Raw genomic sequence first — 22,670 nt, forward strand, 5'->3', positions numbered from 1 at the left:
CTTTCACCAATTGCCAGCTCCCTTAAAGAGCCTTTCTCTCTCAGACTCTTAGCAAGTGAGGATAGAAAATGGTTGCCTAAGTTTCTTGGTCTGTTTTTTATATGTATATATTTATTTTTTTAATATATATTGTCATTATACTGTGGCACATACTTTTCCTTTACTCAAAATCACAAATTCTACCCTATTAAGATAGGTGCCACTTATGTTGCATTCCACACTCTCCAACTAATAACTCTCCATCAGTTTTCACCTTCAATGATTCTATCTGGCAATTTCTGCCACCTTTAGAATTGAAAAGTCATTTACAAGATGTGTCCTATCATACCCTTTTCCAAAGCTAGCTAACTTAAGTTTTTCATTACCTCTAGTTCTGTCTGTCACCTAATTAAACAATTATTTTCTAGCATCTTCCATATGATGGTGGATTTGGATGTATTTTTCAAGTGAGGTTCTAATTCAGTGTTTTTGTTGAAAGTGAACCCTTTTCCATTCAGTTAGGTTCCTATGCCTTTAGAATTTAGTCTGTGGTTCAACAGAAGACATGAAGATACATTTTCAGTGTTTACTTCAGACCTTGGAATGTTTTCATAAAGAAATCTTAAAAAAAAAAAAAAGGTTGCTGAACATTTGAAAAGTCAGATGTTTCTGAGAGGGGAGCATTTGTTTTCTTTTTTTCTTTTACATTCAGTAAAAAATACATACCCTGGTTCATTTCCAAAGTAGTGGTAAATCTCACAAATAATGAATGTATAAAAAGAGATTGAGAACCTGCACAATGTGTTTCAGCAGTTAATAACTGCTTTCTGCATTGTCAGACAAAACACACTTTATATGCCATTGCCAGCTCAGAAGTTCAAGAACAAGTGAAAACTGTTATGAACATTCATTTTTTCAACTCCTCCTATACAAAGATACCAAAGTGCATTTAGCCAAGGTTGCAAAGCAATTCAAAGCCACTCAAAGTAGCAGATGTATTTCTATGCCCTGGGTTTTTTGTTTGGTTGATGGGGGGGAATTGTTGGTTTGTTTTTCCCTGAAGCGACTACTCATGCTGTGCAGCCATAAAACTTCTTTCAGGAAAGACACTCAGTGAGCCTTTTTTTATGTTTTATGTGTTTTGCCTTGTTAGAACTTTGTCTTTTGAGTTCCTTAGTATGCTGAACAAGGTTACTGCATAAAAGTTAGCATTTTTACAGGTTTCTGGCAACAATACAAAGCCATAAATTGCCCATCTCAAGTCTTTTGGATCCCCTGGGTACGCAAGTTGTTAGCCTGTCAAAGCCCTTCCTATTAATAATGGAGCCCGTCATGGGCATAGTGATCACAAAATTACAGAGGTTTTGATTCTTGGAGAAGTAAGGAAGGGGTCAGCAGAACAGTTACCTTGCACTTGCAGAGGACAGACTTGGGCCTATTTAGAAGACTGGTTGATAGCGTCTTGGGAGTTTTGGGAGGCAGTCCTGAATGACAAAGGAGTCCAGGAAGGCCAGGCATTCTTCAAGAAGGAAATCTTAAAGAGCAGGCCATCCACATGTGCCTGCTGAACATGAGCAGCAGTGTTCTTAGGTGGCCAAGAATGCCAACAGCATCCTTTCCTGTATCAGAAATAGTGTGGCCAGCAAGGCCAGGGCAGTGATCACCCCCCTGACTGGGTGCTGGTGAGGCTGCACCTTGAATACTGTGTTCAGTTCTGGGCCCCTCACTACAAGAAGGACATTGAGGTGCTGAAGCAGGTCCAGAGAAGGGCAATGAAGCTGGGGAAGGGTCTGGAGAGTCAGAGGAACTTATGAGTCTGGAGAACTTACGAGGAACAGCTGAGGGAACTGGGGTTGTTTAGCCTGGAGAAGGCTGAGGGGGGATCTTCCTGCTCTCTACAACTACCTGAAAGGAGGTTGTAGCATGTGCGGGATGTTGGTCTTTCATCCCACACAAGCGATAGGACAAGAGAAAATGGCTCAATTTGTGCCAGAGGAGGTTTAGACTGGATATTAGCAGAAATTTCTTCACTTAAAGGCATCGGTCAAGGCATTGGAACAGGCTGCCCAGGGAAGTGGGCATCCACTGGAGTTGCCATCCCTGGAAGTATTTAAAAGAAGTGTAGATGTGGTGCATAGGGGCATGGTTTGGTGGTGGACTTGGCAGTGTTAGATTAATGATTGGACTTCATGATCTTAGAGGTCTTTTCCAACCAAAATGATCCTATGGTTCTTTGACTGTATAATACTGCCACTTGCTGACACAATTATCCAGACTACTAAGATTAAATTAATAGTACTTTGCCCTTGCTAGAATGGATGGCTTCATTTTATGGCTTACATATGGACATTTTTCACATCCTTTACAGACAGTCTGATTAGTTGCTAAACAGGAACTAGATTGTCTTTGCACCTTTAGAGCTTGATGAAATTGATCAGAGACAAATCTTCCCTTTGCAAGGCTGTGCCATGAGTTGTTAAAATATTGAGAACTTGTAAAGACAATTTCCACAAAGGAGAGCCTGCACTGGAAAAAATTCAAATGAATGCTTGCCAGTTAAAGCTTAACAGAATCAGAGGGCTAATTAAAACTTTAGCATATTGTGGAGAAGGAATTGGTTATTGGGCAGAGAAACTATCTTAATTAACATGGCTAACAATAAGTCATTATAGTAATGCATTATTTTGAGATCTTTACATGACCAAACCATACCAATGTAAAGTACCTTAAGATCACTATGTAATTTTCATGGCTGAAAAATTATTCTCAAAATACTTCATTAAGATCAGAGAGAGAGATGTAGTAATTTTCATTATTTTTCAAAGTTTTCATCTACAGAAATAGATGCCTTTCTGAGCACAAGTGATGCCCTTTCTTCTCTCTTCTAATTAAATGCTTCCCACTTCGCTTCTGCTCTGTCAGCTCAGATGAAAGTTTGGAAATAACACAGAGAAGCAAACAGCAAGAAATTAAAGAAAAATTAGAAGATGGGTAGAAGATAAACAGTGATGGAAAATGTAGGAATCAAAGGCACAAAGCAAAAATGCACCCTAGTTTAAACCAGGGTAACATGAGACCTATCAGCAAATACCACTAAAGTCAGTGGTGTTTTCTAGATTTTATCAATATGGACAGAATGGAGCAGTACCTTCTGACCTTTTTTAGCATATCGTTTCAGCAAGATCTGTATCTGTTCAAAGCACTTTTATTATTTCATAAGGTATTTTCATGCCTTAGCCAAGGTTTGTAAAGCTTAGTACCAACCAAAAATTAGATATGTCAATCATATTGATACCAGAAATTTCCTGAGCTGCATAACACTAGAAGTGGAGAGAATGTGTTCTTTAACTACTCTGAAGCTCTGCTACTGCCCAATGTCATGGAAAAGATACTGTTCTGACTCCTTGTGGCCATCCTCATGTATAATAAAGTGCTGCTTGTACTTGAAAAATGAAGAGAAATATCACTGAGTTTTAGGTGTTACAAGAAAATCTTCCCTAAAACATTTGTTACCTGTATTTATTTAATTGTGCATGAAATAGAAATCCACACATTGTGCTTTCACTGAGCATAAATTATGGAAGGACAGAAATTATGCGTAGTACAAATCCTCAAGGAGAGCTTGCAGAGGATGTAAATGCTCCATCAGTTTTAATTGTGGCTTGTTTCAGGGATAGAATCTGATCGAAGTGGGTTGTAGCCTGGATCAAGGAGCACAAAAACTTAACCGTTGGCTCATCTTGAAAGGGGTAAATGCTAAATTAGACATCAGCTAAAGGCCATGCAGATAGACAGTGCAACTTCCAGATACATAAAAACAATTAATTAATCTAATTCATTACAGTTTTGACCTGAATTAATGTTAATTAACTCTTGTTAATTCAAATAAACTAAAACAGGACTCTGTTGACCAGCCTGTTCTGATTTGGTGGTTGGTTGCTTTTTTTTTCCCCCCATTTTTATAGCTCTGAGACACTGCTGCTCATTCACTCATGTTATAACATGAAGTAACAAGGTTTATGGTTGGCTTGTTCCTTTGTTCCTAATGCTTAAAAATCAAGTTGTCTCTATGCAGTTTTAATTCACCTATGCAAAATGACACAGTAAATTTGAGCATCTGCTATTGTGTTTTTAATCAATATAGGTACTTTTATAAACTAATAACTTGCTAAGCAATTCAAATGGGAATAGCAGTATACCATTGAATTAATTCACCTATGCAAAATGACACAGTAAATTTGAGCATTTGCCTGTGTGTGTTTAAGCAACATAAGTAATTTTCAGAACTAAAACCTCTTCACGGTTCTCTGTCACTGTGTCTATTTATTGATCAAGGAAATTTAGTTAGTTAACTGTGTTCTTTTAATCCTTACAGAAGGACTTTGTACTTTATTATTCATAAATACTTGCAAGTGTAATATGTCAGGGTAAAGTCCACCAGAGTAAGCACTCAGTGTGAAATAATGAAGATGCAATTTTGCTGCATTTGAGATAGCGTGTTGGAGCTGATTTATTCACCTGGGCTTAAGTATCAGGCAAAGTACAACTGTACAGAATGAGCTCATTCATTTCTGCATGATTTTCTTTGCCAAGCTTCACTTGAAAGAGGTAAGGTGCCTGCCTAGTGCTGTTTTCCTCAGTTGCTTTCTTAATAATTTATAATACTACGTTCTATTTTAGAATTAAATGGATCTGTAAATCATTTCAGTGTGTAAATATGAAGGAAGAAAAAAGACTGACTCACTCAGAAATGCCAAATTAAAATAAAACTTCTAAAATAATAACTCCAGATCCAAGTACAGTTTTCCTGAAGTTTAGTGATGCTTGTGGGTTAGGTTTTTATTTTAAAGTAAGTCATTTATAACATAATAATAATAGAAACAATAATAGAAGCTTTCGTGGAAAAGGATACATGACAGTGGGAAATGTAGGCAGAGTACAACTTAAATGCTTTAAGGGAAACCCTATGACATATTTAATAGGAGGTAATTTCCCAGTTTATTACAATCTCAATGTCAAATGACCAACCCTGCATAAAATAGCAAATTGAATATTAATAGTAAATCAGAATTATTATTTAATCACTTTAGGTAAAGTAGAAAATTCTGGTTTGCTGTTTTTCTGCATGGTAGCTATAAAAATTAACTCTCATACCTGAACTCTCTTATCGTGATTTGTCTTGGACATTTTTAAAAATGTGGTGAATATTTTTTCTATCTGGAATACTGTTTGCTGAATCTGCTGCTAAGTCATTACATTTATAAGGAATGTGGCATTGCTGGAACATAAACCACTGTGGCGAAGGGTACTGGCCTCTGTAGACCATGCTGACACTGGCAGAAAAGTTCTGATGAAAGAGCTGCTTGCTACATCTGTTTGCTGCCTTTGCCAAAGTCACCGGGGGGAGCTCTCCTTAAAAACCCCAGCAAACCAAAACAAAAAAAACCCACCCCAGTTTGGCAAGTCTTAAGCAAATGTGTCCTTTGAGAGTACAGGAAACATTAGTTATCCTGATTCAGCCTATGCTGCTGTTGATACAAAAATTCCTCTTTAGTCAAACTGGGATTTGCCTGAGGACCCCAGGACTTAGTCCAGTAATAGCGTAAGACTTCTTGCTATGTTGGATGGTTACTAGATGTGTAACCTCAAAAGGAGAACAAGCTCAAAAAGGTTTTGATACAATATATTGAACCCTTGTGGGTTTTGAGGTTGAAGAAAAGTTCTTTCTGCTTTGTTCATTTTTTTTTTTTAAATCTGACTTAAACATGTGACCTATTATTTAAAGCTGTAGATTGAAATTCATAAAAAAGATAGTCCAGATGTGCTGAAGTGAGTTATCCAGGGCATAGAAATATTGCCAGCACTCAGAAAGCCATGTCTTTGAGCACTGGTTGAACTAGACAGCAGAGCTAGTGTTACTGTTTCTGCCAGGTTGACCATTAGTGCTGTATTTCACTACAGTTTGGACTCAGGGAATATTTCAATTCTGATAAATACAAGATGTGCTTTTTCTTCCATCGTTACTTTTCTGTCACACACAAAATTACATTCTGTTTCATTGCCCAGCATGGTACAAGGTAACAGCTAAGAGACATTCTTATCCTCTGTGTCAGAGGAATGACCAGTCAGATACAGGGTGCAAGACATTAGGAAAGGGAGAGGTCCTTGAAAGATGGGAGAAGCTGATTTTGGCAGAGGCTTACTACACTGAAGCTCAGTATTTCAATACCTTTGTTCTTCAGGACTTTCCTATTAGAAGTCATAAATCTTTCCATTTTTAATCCACTCTGTGTTACAGATCTGTATTGCTGCAGAAGGACTGACTTGGAAGGAAAATGCTGATGATGAGCTCAGCGGGATTTATTCTGTTCTTGCTCTCTCAATGCACTGGGACAGTGAGCACCAAAGAGGCAGTGGTCTTGGCTAATGCCCACCTTCTTCCCCCAAGAGGCTATGAGAGACTGAGTAACAGCAATGAAAAAGGTACTCATGAAGAGAGTTGGGTAATTTGGATGCATGCTGTGTTTTACTTTATTGTGTTGCTGTAACATTTTCAGCCAATGTTTTCGAAAGCTAGCCGTGCAAAAATCAGAGAGTCACAGAATGGTTTGGGTTGGAAGGGATAAACTGGTTCTAACTCCCCTGCCATGGGCAGGGACACCTTCCACTAGACCAGGTTGCTCAAAGCCCCTTCAAACCTGGCCTTGAACACTTCCAGGGATGGGGCAGCCACAACTTCTCTGAGCAACTTCTGCCAGTGTCTCACCACCCTCACAGTAAAGAACTTCTTCCTTATATCTAATAAAAAATCTACCCTCTTTCAGTTTAAAACCATTCCCCCTCGTCCTGTCACTAGATGCCCTTGTAAAAAGTCCCTCTCCAGATTTCTTGTAGTCCCCCTTTACGTACTGGAATGCTGCTTTAAGGTCTCCCAGAGCCTTCTTTTCTCCAGGCAGAACAACCCCAGCTGTTTCAGCCTGTCTTCACAGGAGAAGTGCTCCAGCGCTCTGATCATCTTGTGGCCATTCTCTGGACTCACTTAAGCAGGTCCACATCCCTCTGGTGTTGGGTGCCCCAGAGCTGAAGGCAGTACTGCAGGTGGGGTCTCATGAGAGCAGAGGGGCAGAATCAGCTCCCTGGACCTGCTGGCCATGCTCCTTTTGATGCAGCCCAGGGTATGGTTGGCTTTGTGGGCTGCAAGTGCACACTGGTGGGTCATGTTGAGCTTCTCATCAACCAACACCCTCAAGTCCTCCTCAGGGCTGCTCTCAATTCTTTGCCCAGCCTCTAGCTGTGCTTGGAATTGCCCCAACCTAGGCGCAAGACCTTGCACTTGGCCTGCTTTGCAATGTGAACATGTCCTGACCTGAAGTCACAGAATCATAGAATAGTTTGGGTTGGAAAGGACCTTAAGCCATTGGCAGGGATGCCTCACACTAGATCATGTTGCCCAAGGCTCTGTTCAACCTGGCCTTGAACACTGCCAGGGATGGAGCATTCACAACTTCCTTGGGTAACCTGTTGCAGTGCCTCACCACCCTCACAGTAAAGAACTTCCTTATATCTAACCTGAACTTCCCCTGTTTTAGTTTGAACACATTACCCCTTGTTTTATCGCTGCATCCTTGATGAAGAGTCCCTCTCCAGCATCCTTAATCCCTTGCTCAGCTGCCATCTAATTCAAGAGAAATTACCGTTGTTCTTTTTTTTCATTTGAAGACTTACTTTTTGGTCAATCATATCTAGATAACATAATACACCTCAGCACCCAAATCCCATTGGTACCTATAATTGAGGCATTCCTCTGCCTATCTAGCTTGCAAGGTCCAGCTTGTTAGGGTTTCTGATACATTTACCAAAATAGATCCCATATAAATTGTATATAAAAAGAGTAGTTGGCTGATTCATTTTACTCCTTTGACTGATGGCATTTGAGGTTTTATGAAATCTACTTTCCAAGTGAATCCTGTGACATTCAGCCTAAATTATTTTCTCATTATCTGTCTACAGATGTTGTTGTATTTTGCCTGAATAATATTCACTGAGAAGGGCAAATACAAGAGTCATTGTATATATCACTGATGTGTACATCACTATATAATCACTTAAGTAATGGTAATTCTATAAAATCATGGGATTGGGTTTGGAGTCAGGCTATGCCTACCAGGCAAATGTTTGAACAACTGGAGTACAGTCATGTACAGAGTTCTGCTCTTTCAGGATGTTTAATAACAGCATGCAGATAATATTGAGATATAAAGTATTCTATTCATGGCTGTAGATTCTATTAGGCAATGAAAGACATAAAAGTAAGACCTTGGAAACCCTATCTATTCGTGTAAATCTGTCCTGAGTGGCATAGAAGTACCAATAATCTTCTGAATATCAAATATAAAAGACAATATTTAACACAATAGTGACTCTATGAAAAATAGTATTTAACAGGGTTTAGACCATCTGGACTTCTACAAAGCCTATGATATAATACTTCATGCAATATTAAATCAGGGAAGTTAAGGTTATATTATAATTTCAGTAGAGATTGAAAAGCGAATGACAATGACTTGGTTAGAAAAGTAAACCATAAAGTCAAGAGGAGACTTTGGGAGTATTTGCTCATAGGTAATCTTTTCCATATTCTTATTAAGTATACCGATGCAAAACCAGGCATATGCTGATAAAATTTAATGATAACATGAAGTAAAGAAATGCCAATACAAAAAACCAGAATATTACACTGGGAAAAAAACAAAAAAAAAAAAAAAAATCAGATGTTCTTAAGTAATGCCATTTGATTGAAAACTAAAGTGCAAGATCCTAGGTATTACTGCAAGGTAAGGACCTCACCAGTTACAAAAATCCCCAAACCAAACTCTAGATTAAAGGAAATTAAGCAATACAAATGCAATCCTGGAATATATCAACAAAGGTGTTTTTAATAAAACTTGGGAAGAATCAGTGGCACTACATAGGGCCATCTGCAATACTGTGTGCAAATTTTACCCACGTTCTAGGAGATTCATTTGCAATGAAGAGATGCAGAAAAGCTACTAAGACAATTAAGGAACAGGAGATTTATCTTACACTAAATAATAAAAGAACTTCTTTATGCTACCCTAACAAAACAAAGGCGGAATAAAAACGTAGTTGTCCTCACTGGGGCTTATTACCCAGGAAGAAGCACTATTTAACTGACAACATGACACAAGAAAGATAAAGGTGGATGGTGGACATTAATAAAATTAGATTGGGAACCAGATTAGTATTTCTAACAGAGTAATGACAGTTATTGAAATCTACAATACTTTTCAGTTGGAAGAGAAGAAATTCAACAATTCTGTGAAGAAGACTGTATGATATAATTCACTGCAGGACCAGTGGTCGATAAAATAGTCACCTCTGATGCCTTTCTCTTTCCACAAAGTTGTTTGTTTTTTGGTTTTTTTTTTTTTTTTTTTTTTTTTTTTTTTTTTTTTAACACTAGCCAAATCATTGAGTGTACTTTTGATTTGTTGGTCACAAGACTATACAATGAGATTCACTCTTTTCAGACTCCGTTCTTCTGTTCAGGAAAAGAAAAACAATGTATTCAGGAAAAGGATCAAAAGATTACTGATCTCTGGTCAGTGATTTGGGCAGAGAAGAGGTTTTTTCTTGAGCTTTTATTTTGAAGTTTTTATCTTTGGAAATATTTTTCCTTCGTTGTTTTTTGGTAAATATTGAAAAAAAACAATTGCCGCACTTGTCCTCAATTATCCTGGTTTACCAAAAGAAAAAACAAAAATAATTCTAAATTCAGCATTTAAATTCCTATCAGTCACTGTCAGGACAGCACATAAGATTTCTTAAGTCTGAAGAACTCTCATTTTACATCACAGGTGGTTTGTAGGAATTTTTCTGATAGAGATACTAAAATTAACAAGTTTTTATTAAACATAAATTACAAATATCCCATAGTATAATGATGTAATGACATGACTTTCAACTCTATGGAGAAGTGAATTATTTCAATTCATAAACATGTTTCTGACAAACAGAACAGACATTGAATAACATCTTTCTCTACAAAAGGAATTCTCTACATATGAATTCATATATACAGAATGTGCATTTAAATTGTATTCTGGCTTTGAGAAGTCTCATAGCCATTTGTAAAAAGCAGATCACTGTGCCTTAGTCTCAGAGATGCTTGATACTATACTATAGCAAGAAGTTACCTTAGAAGCAAATTACATTTAAAAAACACAGTATATATATTTCAGCCCAATCGAGAGGGTTATCCTACACCTTACATGCCATTTTTGTTACCTCTGAGTCTATTGGATAAATAATAAAGTGTAAAAGCACTTTCACCTATTTTCCTGGTATTGGTGTTATCACTGCACAGCACTGTAGTTCTGCTTGTAAATCCATGGTAAGATTTAGCCTGGAGTTTGAGTGACATGAACTGTTCTTAAGAAAAGCCTCAGATGTTTATAAGTTTTATATTAGCAAGAAATATGCTTTACTATCTCACTTTTGCCACTGAACACATGGCATACTTAGCAGAATTCAATGCAAAGACGTTATATATGCCCAAAGTGCAAATGGGTTAAAAAGAAATTAAGATTTAGTTGAGGATAAAGATAGCTTCTGTAATTAAACATAGTGGTTTAACACATGGTACAGGGAATTGAAAAGTTGGTGACTACTCAAAGTAGAAGAACACAGGAAGAAAAGGAATGATCTGTACATAACTGCTTGCTTTTTAACCATATTGCTGTCATAAATGCAAAATCACACTTACGTTGTATGACAGGGTTAACAAACCCATTTTAAAATTTCTGAACATTTCCTGCACGTTCTCCTCTGCAATCTTCCCCTTTAGCTGAGCAGGTGCCCACTACCTGGGATGAAGTCAGAGTCAGTTTCTGGTCAGAGTGTAGTCATTCATTCATTCTAAAGGACAGAGTTCATATCTAAAATTCACTATTTGAACAGAAATTTACTTTCTTCCTTTTTTTTTTTTTTTTTTTTTTTCCTACTCAAGACTATCCAAGGGATTGTTTTGAGATTTTTCAACACTCCAAAGGAAATTCCAGAGATGGTCTTTACATCATCCAGCCAAAGGAGGACCCAATTGTAGTCTCGTGTAACATGCAAGATGGTGGTTGGACAGTAATCCAGCACATTACAGCCAATAGTACTGTTGACTTTGATAGGACCTGGCAGGATTACAAATATGGATTTGGTTCCGTTCATGACAACCACTGGTTAGGAAATGAATATATGCATCAGTTAACAAGCAGCTCCGTGCGATATATACTTGGAGTTAAACTTGTAAACCTAAATGCTGAAATCAAATGGGGACAGTATGAACCATTCCTTATTGAAGATGAAGAGTCTCAATACCGAATCAGGGTTGGTCTATACCAAGGCAATGCCACTGATGCTCTAAGCCTGGACACAGAAGCTTATCTTCATGACAACCAGAAATTCACCACCAAAGACAGAGACAATGACAATTACTTTCAGAATTGTGCTAAACTGGAACACAATGGCATTCCTGGGGGAGGCTGGTGGTATGATGCGTGTGCTGGAGCAAATCTAAACCGTAGGAATGTGATCTACTGGCAAAAGGACTGCAACAAGAAACGCATGTGCAAGTTTGCATGGATGATGATCAAACCCATTGAGTATAGCCTGTCATATCCAACCAAGTCCTGTCTGTGTCAGAAAGTTGAACTATAGATAAGCCATGTGTACTTTGAAAGGACCATGGATTCTTTCACCAGTAACTGAAGTGAACTCACACTGACTGACTGATCACATTAAGTAATCATGATTAAAAATTAATTTTGACCTTAGCAAGGGCTTTATGACAGCATATTGTCCAGGACTAGACCATGGACATCATCCAACCACAGAAGTGAGAAGTCACTGTCAGAAACTGAGGCCTCTAGTAGAAGATTTAAATATTTAATTTTATGGTATTTTAGCCATAAGAGGAGTCACGTATGAAATCCAAGATTTGATGTCTTGTACAAGATATACATGAACATACATGCATTTCAGTTTTGCTCCAGTATGAATGTTGATCTCTTGTAATTGCACATCTTCATGTATCATGCAGGAAGGAAATTTCCAGTGAAGTACCTACATTTACAAAACACATACTGGAGAGTATTGTGTACTATAAGGCAGCATCAGCCCTTTCCTTTTTATCTTTAGTGAAAGGTATTTTAATATATATAAAACTGGAATTAGCCTCATCTCCAATGGCTTCTTTTCCCCCTCATTGACTCTTCTCAGGTTTTTAATTATACCATACACAGTGAAGTATTCAGCATAGGCTTTTCTTTTCTTCCTTCTTTTTAAAGGACCCACAGCTAATGGAAGAATCAGCTTTTCCACTGAAAGCTGCTAACCCAAAACTTACAATTCCTCTGAATTTTTCTTCAAGAAACTCAATGAACACATTTGTTAAACGATCAAATTGATTTTGCAATTGTTTACTTACTGCTCCTTTTTTTTTTTTTGTGGATATTGCTGCACTTTATTTACCATGGTTTGACTGTTAATTCTCCCACAATGTGCTTCAGCTTTCTCTTTTTTCAGTATCACTGTGAGAAAATAAAAGAGTTGCCTTTATTTCATATTTGCTAGCTTCAATTGTTTTGGCACTCAAACTTGACTTTTAATTTAAACTCAAGGTTTATTTAAACAGCGCCTTCTTTCTGATTATAAAATAAAGAGAGAATCTTTAAATTTCATGGTAAATTCACCTTTTTTAAAACAATAAATAAAACGATTTCAGTTTTGATAATCCTAAAGGCCTTGTTTTCTTTTACAGCTGTTTGGGTTACTTCACACGTTTCTGTATGACTGGAAAAGCTGAATACAACTGAAGTTTTCATTGTTGCATGATATAAATGTCAGAATAATAATTAGAATATCTTTTATGTTTTCTTAGATATTTCAGTTACAGAAAGCCAACCAACATATACTGGCAAACTCCTGCTTTTTAATTTAAAACTGAAATCTCATATTTTCCATGAAAATTACTTTGCAAAAGAAAAGTTGTAATGTGTTTTGAGAAGTCCAAGACTGCCAGAATCACTTACAAGAGAAATTAATTAGAAAGCGCAAAAGCCAAGGAAGGAATTTTTATTTTTTACAATGCACTGCAACGTTTTCAGAAAGAGCTACAGATCTGTTACATGGGTGAGGCCAGTATAGCATACATGTCTATTTCGTAGCATCTGATTTTTTCCTCCTCTAAAATTGTGTTCAAAGACGAAAGTGTAATAGGGGAAGAAACAGATAGTGGCTGAATTGAGTTTATGTCATTGAGTCAATTTAATGTGGGTTCTGCTGTAACTCTATCAGGTTGCCTCCAAATTTGTAATGACAATACAAGAAAATTACCCAAGTGCTGCCAGTCTCCTATAGCTTTTATTTTAATTCTTTGCCATATAGCCAGATTCTTACACACCATCCAAAAATATGTTTTCAATAACCTTGACATTGAAGCACAAAACTGGAAGCCAGATAATCTATGACTGTTATTGGTTTCAGAAAGGGAGGGTGTTGCAATTGTTTTTTTCCATTTTGGTAAATGTTTGCTAGGCACTGCTGCGCTATGTAGCAGATGAGGAACTTCAGTTTTAATTAGTCTCAGTAAAACTGCTGCCTTTTACTCAATACTAAATTGAGTAAATAGTATTATTGAGTAATAGGCCATTAGCTACTAAATGCCATTAGTTTCCTCATGTATCTGCTGACAGATCAAACAAGCCAGTCTTTCCCAAACAACTAGACATTTAAAATCCTTCAAAAGTTTTCTTCTCAACAAGTACTTCTCCAGATCCTGCTCAGTGATGGCTCCTGTTTCAGTAGGCCTTACTGAATTCCTGGATTACAATGGTCAGGTCGCCTATCAAATATGACAAGGAAGCAATGTTACAGATTTCTGAAAAAAGCCCTTTGTGGGAGATAAAACAGTCAGAATAATTAAATTAGAGATGGGGACTTTTCATGACACTCAGCTCTAAAACTGGAACAATATCTAAAGGGCGATAAGGAAGTACAAGTAAGGATTTTGCTTTGAAATGTATCACTCTCTCTGTATCTAGACTTCTCAAGCCCATATATGCCAGTACAGGTCCCATTATCAGCACAATAGAGATGAGGAACAAAAATCCACATGTAAAAATAACTTTCAACAGTTAATAGCAGTTACTAATTGACACGCATAGTTGAGTAGGATAAGCATAATTCGCAATTGAATTATATAATTAATGGCAAAATACACTTTATCACATTTTACAGGTTCTTACAGTATTTTCTCTATAACCCTTCTGATTTCATCCTTCCTCAGTTCAACAGGACTTTTTCTATAAAGGAAAACCTGTGCATTTATATTCTATCTTGATTTTCTGTCCGTTTCAAAACTCTTCACTCCATGCTAGCAAGTTACAGAAGGTGCAAAACTGTAACTAGGTGTTCTATACTCATTTAAAAATTCTGGGAACTCTTCCAAGTATTTATCTACAAACATAAATTATATTTACAAAAAATGAATGTTACTTGATGATTTATGGAGATCTGGAATATGTATGGTATGTATAAAAAGGGAGACACAAAAATGATACCCCAGTTTGTCAGAAAATTCAATATTCAAAAATATTAAAGGTGCCATGTCTCTGAAAACCTTAGTTAGGGATGTATATTTATGCATCTGTATTGACAATAAATAAATACATACATATATATGTGTGTGTATGTGATTATGTATAAATAAAATGTAATTTTTACAAAAAAGTTCTTTTCACCAGTCCCTGACCATGACCATAATCAATTATAGGATCAGTATAAGGTTCATTAAAAGGACAGAAATACAGATAACAAGGTTGTTCTACACTGTAAAAGTCCACAACACTTTTTAAAGGTACAAAACATAATTTGAAAACAAAACATAATTAAGTAACTGACATAAATAACTAACTGACAGTCGGATGAGGATCACGTTTTTCTTCTTGTGATTTTGAGGTTTTTTTAAGAATAAACATCCCACATGACAATAAAGCAACATACACCTCTTTATAGAATTCCAGGTATTTACAATGTCCCCATGTTTGGCCATGTAAGGCCATGTAATGTCTTCACATCTCACATAGTGAAGTGCTAGCAGCATAGTTTGAGCACATATTTCACAAATACATTGAACGAACTTTGTTGCAGCCATCACTGTGTATTTTAATACATTTACTGAGCACAGAGTCCATAAACATCTACAGAACACTGTTGTTCAACAGAAGCCAAAGCCAACAAAAAGTATCCCATTTAATTCAGTAGAAGCCAATCCTTTACTTTAGCAACAACACTGTAGCTAGCAGGAACTCTCACTAGCTCATAAATTTTGCCTTTAACTACAGCTTGTGCCACGCAGGGACACTTTCATTTGCTAAATATCAAACAGTTTACTGAATATCTGATCCAGTGTAATATAAAATAAACCCACTATAATAACCAACTTGTACATAGTTACGGTGCACAGGAAAAGCTCTGGATAGTGACAGAGGAAAGTTGATGAACAGGTCTTTATATAAAGACCCTTACTTTCCTTTAATAAGCAATCATATGCTAATGCACAAAAATAATATGGTCTGTTACGAAAGCAATCATCTGAGTTTAGAGAACATATTTTTACATTACTACACTGTTAATCTTTCACTGACACAATTTTCCCCTCTGGAGATTGGGTATATAAAATATTAATCAATTGTACTGTGGTTGTTGACATGGAATAATTATTTATCTGTACAGCAACATTTTGATGGTACAATAATTTAATAAATTAATATGAACAATTTCACAGAAAGCAATGGTACATCCAGGATGACTAATACAATCCATGAAATGTGCAACTGGGTCATGTCACCACTGCAATGTCCCACTAAAGCATATATTAGACATAATATTAAGATTGGCCCAAACTAATATTCCAGGGCTTCCCACTCAGAATTTGATAGAAAGGCTAGAACTGAATCTGAACTTCATAAACATTTGTTTACTTTAGGATTTCATTCCTTATGACTCCTGTCACCATTAACTGTGTTTTCTCATGGCCTCTTCTGAGGCTTCATGTTTTGTTCCCACTGCAAGGAGCCAGGGCACCAGCTCTGCACCAATGGCCTCCTGCTCAGTCAATGCTGCAAGACTTCTGACAATTTAACACAGACATCAGACAGGCACCTGCTGTTCAACCCTGCCACAGGAGGGTCCTCACCACACACCCAAAGCCCCCACAAACCTCAGCTAGTGGCCAGAGTCTCAGCTCATTGTATCTAGGCCAGTACAGCCCAGTCCCAGAAGCCACAGCCAGCAGAAGGGCTGACTCCAGCCCCCAGTACAGCAGCAGATACTGTTCTGCTGGACCAAAAGATAGCAACTGAAGATAACTTCTGTTTCCAAACACCTGACATTGACTAATATTTGTAAAGCTACTTGACAATATAAAGTGCTATGAAGGTGCAAAATCTCCTTAATAGTTTTATAGAAATATTAAAAAATTACTAAAAAACCTTTTTTTTTTTTCTGTCAGAGATGCCAACTCTGTCACTGTTTATAGTAGTTTCATAACACATACAAAAATGCACAGGGCATCAATATGTATTTTTTCCTCTTCTTGCATCATTTCATCAGTAATGGAATATTGGAGCAAGGAGAAGTGCAACCAAGGAGATTGCAAAAAAAGACTTTTCTTGTGCTTTAAAATAGATAGACTACGTCCATTATGCTTTACAGTCAGTTCTAATTTGAATTGACACTATCACATCAAAATTTTAGAATTTCCTTCAGAGTCATTAGGAAATGAAGAAACTGCTAAGCATCACCATTTTTTACAGGTGACAATGACTTGCATAATGGAATTGAAATTGGAACTGGCTTCTTCACATACAAAATAGACCATCTATTTCCTCCACTACAAGCCCCTTCTATGTGTCGTGGTTTAAGCCCAGCCAGCAACCCAGAACCATGCAGCCACTTGCTCACTCCCCCCCCTTCCTCCCCCCGCTCTGGGAGGGATGGGGAGGAGAATTGAAAGAATGTAACTACCATGGGTTGAGATAAGAACAGTCCAGTAACTAAGGTATAACACAAATCACTACTGCTGCCACCAAAAATAATCATGATAAGGGAAATAACGAGAGAAGAGAATACAACCACTCACCACCTGCTGACTGATGCCCAGCCCGACCCGAGCAGTGATCTAGCCCTTCCGGGTAACTGCCCCAGTTTATATACTGGGCATGACGTGCTGTGGTATGGAATACCTCTTTGGCTAGTTTGGGTCAGGTGTCCTGTCTCTGCTTCCTCCTGGCTTCCCCTCCTCCCTGGCAGAGCATGAGACTCAGAAAGTCCTTGGTCAGAGTAAACATTACTGAGCAACAACTAAAAACATCGGTGTTATCAGTGCTGTTCCCAGGCTGCAAGTCAAAACCACAGCATTGCACTAGCTACTAAGGAGAAAAATGACTGCTACTGCTGAACCCAGGACACTATGTCTCCACAAAAGTCATCCTTAAAGTGGAAATTTTCTCAGTATTACATTCTCCTACAACATGTGTGTTCATTTGGAGTGCTATGAATCTCCCTGACCATTTAGTATTGGGGATGACAGCATTTCCCCTTTAAATAGTCCTTGTTTCATTCCAACAGAAGGTAGAAAAGTCTCAAAAAACACAGTACAAGCTCCATTGTTTGTTGACCTGGAACACTGAAAGCTAAGCAGACAATACACTAAGAAAGGAACTGTAGGAAAAAACAGTTCTGCAGCACAGGGAGATGGACTGGATGACCTGACCTGACGACTGGATGACCATCCCACTTGAATTTCTAGTAGTTCATTATTTACTCTGTATAATCTCGGACTGAAAGAAACTGAAAGAAAGAAGACCTCAAGCATAATAACTTTAATGCAGATCTACTGCATAATCAAAACCACTATGTGTTGCTCACAGTAGCCACTGACTTCTTTATCCCAAGCACACTACTTTAATGCACAATATCTTTTTTTGGTAGATTTTTTTTTTTTTTATATCTTAGACATATAAAGCAATTTTGAAAAGACAGAATTAGACCCAATTTACTAGGTTTACATCAATATCTATTTCTCCCCTTATCCCTTATATAGAAGTAAATTATGGCAGTCTGGTATTGCCTTGCCAGTATAGTTTCTCTTCCACTTTTTTCTTTTTCCACTGGCAGAATAGCAGCATCTTAAAAGTTTTCCTAAAAGTTTTGTTACAGAGGGCATAACACATGGGATTAACAGTGCTGTTCACATAGCATAGCCAATATCCAAGGTGCCACAGTGTCAGGGGAATGCAGTCAGAGCAGAATGTGGAAATCAAAACCATGATATTGTAGGGAGTCCATGTGATAATAAAAGCCAAAAGTATGGCACTTAAAGTCTGTGCTGCTTTGCGTTCCTTTATAAGAACCATCCGTTTCCTTTTTGTGATTTGGTTATTTATATTTGGATCCATGCTTTTGATGGAAGGATCCTTTGACAGCACAGCAGGACAGGGAGTTATTTTTACTTTATGGCAACCATTGTTGGCTTCCTGGGTGCCATCAGCCTTAACCACCAATCGGAATTTATAGGCCACACATTTTTTACTTTTTTGTATGTGGCCTTTGGTAGGTGACAAAAAGTATTTCTGGTTCTCAAAATCATTTTCTTCAGGCTGGCGTTTGATAACATCCATACTCTCATTAAACTCTTCTGCCATACCTTTAGATGGACTTCTGTAAGTTACTTGGAAAACTGAATCTGTGGCAAGTTTATCCTCCTCTTCTGAAGATGCATAGCTGCTGCAGGTGGTTAACTGGTCAGCCTTAGCCCAATCGATGCAAGTACTTGCTGCCTGAGAGGCTTTCACCGTAGCTGATGTACTTCGACTAGATGAAGACCAGGAAGCCTGACACCTCTCTCTCTTGACTAAGTTTTGTTGCTTGCAACTGAAGCAAGACTTCAGGAATGCTTTCTGAGGCTTTATCATCTCAAACTCTGCCACAGACTCCGAACCCTGAAGTTCAGCAAGGTCCTTGGTGCGTTTCTCTGTCTCTTTATAGATGCGGCAATACAAAATGGTCATCACGGACACTGGAATGTAAAAAGCAGCAATTGCAGTACCAAAGGTGATAATAGGCTCATATAAAAACTGTATCTGGCACTCTTCAGGTGGTACTGTTCGTTCACCCACGAAATACTGCCAGCATAAGATCACGGGTGCCCACAGCACGAAGGAAATTAGCCAAGCCAGACCAATCATGATGCCAGCTCTTTTGGGTGTGCGTTTGGCTCTGTAAGTTAAAGGTCTTGTGATGGAAAAATATCTGTCAAAACTGATGACGAGGAGGTTCATTACTGAGGCATTGCTAGCTACATAGTCCAGCGCTAGCCACAGGTCACAGGCAAGGCTTCCAAGAGACCAATGGCCTATGAGTATATAGGATGTATAAAGGTTCATAGAAAATATTCCAATGATGAGATCTGCACAGGCAAGGCTGAGCAAGTAATAATTGTTGACAGTTTTGAGCTGACTGTTAACCTTGAATGATATCATCACAAGAATATTTCCCACTATGGTTATTAAGCTTACAATTGCAGTTACAGTGGCAATAGTAATGACTTCCCAGAGGCTATGCCCTTCTAACTGCTTATGGTTGATGGATGAACTGTTTACAACAGTGGAATTGCTGAATAAATTTACTTCCATTCTTGTGCTTGGTATACTGTCATCGGGATCCTAGCACTGCTGCATATTGTTTACTGTACTCAAAAATATTCTTTTGGAGACAGCTGTAAACATGAAAGATAAAAAGAGAAAAAGGAAAGAGTTCATTAAATAGCACAGACTTCCATTAGAATTATGAGAAAATGCTTGTAAAATAATCTCTCAAATTATTTGTGCTCTCTTTTTGCATTTTGATCATTGTTTCTACCATCATGAATGTAACTAAACCACACAAATATACATTCTTGGACAATGTCACTTTAAGACATTTCTAAATGCAATCAAAACAATGATTGTTTCTTAAGACAGTCAATCACACCTGTTCTTGTATTTTGAATATCTTAGGAGACACTCTACATATTCGTAAAGACAGACATTAAAGTTTTGCAGTGCAGTAAGACAGTGAATCACTGTATTGTTTCCAACAGTGCTATGCAAAATTTCAAAAATTATCTTTGGAAAATTTGGAGAAGTCACCAACAACAGAAAGAGACTAAGAGGAAACTGAGGATGCATGGGGAATTAGGAACCATGCTGGCAGAGTGGCAGCAGGTAACAATTTAGTGTTAGAAGTGCTTGGGGCAATTGAGGAGGAATCCTTGAGTTAAGGAAGGAGGCAACATTAAGATGTTTTTGGAAAAATAGGTCAGGAAAGACTTTTCTTTACTAAGAGATCTCAGGACAGAGGACATTGATTAGGCCAGGTGTGGAAGTGCAGTTTGGGTAGTGTGGGTAGCTGAATGGCAGGGTTGACCGAAAGTAGTGAACTGAAGTGAAAGCAGCAACGAATGACCACAATGACAAGCAACACAACAAAAACAATTCAATACTTGTATAAGCAGCAAAAGGTAGAAATGGCACCACTGTCATTCTATTAATGCACACATGCCTCTGATGTCCATCCCTTCCTACATTCTTCACTGCTGTTTTCTTGTCCCTTCCTAACATCAGAATTTAGGAAGGAAAGATGGCTGAAGCTACCCCATGTGGACTGCAGACTTCAGAGCCACAGGATAAGCAGAAATTGTTGCTGTCCTGACACAATTGCTCTTGGTTTGAACTGACATGGGCAGGAGAAACACTGGTAATACAGCATAGAAACTATAATTAATTTCTAAACAGAAAGTACTCTCATTATCATCATGCAAAGTCTTTCCTCCCTAATGAGCTGTTTTACTGTGGTGCCTATAAAAATTGACAGTAGCTAAGCTGCTAGTATGCAAAGATCTCTTCTTGGCATGTTGCCCATCCTTGTCATCTCTTCATACTCTATCATCTTTTGTCTCATAGGTCTGTGTTAACATTTTGCAGTGTTACCTTTTGTACTCTATTTGCGTTATCACTCAGGGCACTAGTGCCTGTAAATGTGACTTCTGTGTGCAATGATAACATAATTTATGTTATCGATCATAAGAGATGATAATAATAGGGAGATCAAAATTAAATTACAAAATCAAAATGCACATGTACAGTATCATGACTTTGCTGTCTCTCATCATCAATGCATGAACGTCACACTTGTGAGTTGTAATGATATTTGCTATTTGTTGCTAAATATTAGTGATTTTTTTCAATGTAGCTGTTAAGTATTAACTAAAGTGAGTTGTTAAATTTGTACATATAGTCATCTTACAGTTATCTGCAGGCAGATTGTTCGTGTCACAGATTAATTGCACCACAGATGCAGGCGCAGCTTGGGTTTGCCAGGTTTTATTAGCTCTAGCTCAGCACTGGGTCTGCCAGACCTGTGCTGGCTGCACAAGGAGTCATTTAAATGTCTTCACAACATGCTTGCCAGTGCTGCTCCCTGTTACTTCATTTATTTGCTTGTGTTGCATTGGACTCATGCTAAGCTGATTTATTGATTTGCTGCATGGTATGCCCCAGAACTAAGAAGCCCTTGCCACAGGCAGTAGCGCACAGACACAACAGCTCATGATTTCACAGTATGGGAGTTGTGGTCACATTTTGCTGTAAGGACTACTTAGGTTTAAAAACCCTACAAAATCAGACTTATCTTTTAATGTGTGTTGTCAAATGGCAGCCTGCATGCGCAAGAGTGATCGCTGAACTTTCCTCAGGACAGCACGGGTGCCTGACTAGTTCAAGCAGAACAGGATAAACTGGCCTTCCTCTACAGCACAAAGGTGTTCCCGCATCCCGTGCTGTGTCCTCAGAGCAAGATGATCCTCAAGAGGCAGCAGAGAACACATATTTCATGCAGTGCAGGCTAGTGTGCAACACCCTGTCAGCTCGGACTCAGTCACTTTTTCTCTCATTTGCTGTGCACAGCTAACTTCGCGTCCTGCACTTGGGTCACAACAACCCCATGCACTGCTACAGCCCTGCGGAAGAGTGGCTGGAGAACTGCCTGGCAGAAAAAGATCTGGGGGGTACTGGTTGACAGCTGGTTGAACATGAGCCAGCTTGTGCCCAGGCAGCCAAGAATGCCAACAGCATCCTGGCCTGTATCAAAAACTCTGGCCAGCAGTGCCAGGGCAGTGACCATCCCCCTGTACTCAGCACTGGTGAGGCTGCACCTCAAATACTGTGTTCAGTTCTGGGCCCCTCACTACAAAGCAGACATTTAGATGTTGGAGTGGGTCCAGAAAAGGGCAATGAAGCTGGGGAAAGGGTCTCGAGAACAAGTCTTATGAGGAATGGCTGAAGGAACTGGGGTTGTTTAGCCTGGAGAAGGCTTAAGGGAGATATTCCTGCCCTCTACAACTACTTGAAAGGAGATTGTAGTGTGTGTGGGATATTGGTCTTTTGTCCCACACAAGTGATAGGACAAGAGAAAATGGCGCAATTTGTGCCAGGGGAGGTTTAGACTGGATATTAGCAGAAACTTCTTCACTGAAAGGCATTGGTCAAAGCATTGGAACAGGCTGCCCAGGGAAGAGT

At 38.3% G+C, this 22,670-nt stretch overlaps 2 protein-coding genes across 2 annotated transcripts in view; one reads left to right on the forward strand and one right to left on the reverse strand.

Annotated features, from left to right (window-relative positions):
• LOC308220956 (fibrinogen-like protein 1-like protein) overlaps window positions 1–11,709 on the forward strand; it is a gene marked incomplete at its 3' end in the record, with an annotated part of 21,545 nt that extends 9,836 nt beyond the window's left edge. The window contains exons 2-3 of the mRNA XM_080617662.1: window positions 6,278–6,462; window positions 11,009–11,709. Of these exons, the coding sequence (XP_080473788.1) occupies window positions 6,315–6,462; window positions 11,009–11,709 (849 nt within the window). The 5' untranslated portion in view covers window positions 6,278–6,314. The remainder of the gene's footprint in view (window positions 1–6,277; window positions 6,463–11,008) is intronic.
• A 5,904-nt stretch (window positions 11,710–17,613) lies between these two features.
• On the reverse strand, window positions 17,614–19,748 carry CHRM5 (cholinergic receptor muscarinic 5; the record flags this gene model as incomplete). Its single annotated transcript, XM_080618478.1, has 1 exon — window positions 17,614–19,748. The coding sequence occupies one exon, from the start codon at window positions 19,746–19,748 to the stop codon at window positions 18,165–18,167; it is 1,584 nt and encodes a 527-aa protein (XP_080474604.1). The 3' UTR covers window positions 17,614–18,164.
• Window positions 19,749–22,670: the final 2,922 nt, after the last annotated feature.

Source organism: Psittacula echo (assembly GCF_963264785.1).
Source record: "Psittacula echo genome assembly, chromosome: 5".
In the NCBI taxonomy this organism is placed as follows: domain Eukaryota; kingdom Metazoa; phylum Chordata; class Aves; order Psittaciformes; family Psittacidae; genus Psittacula; species Psittacula echo.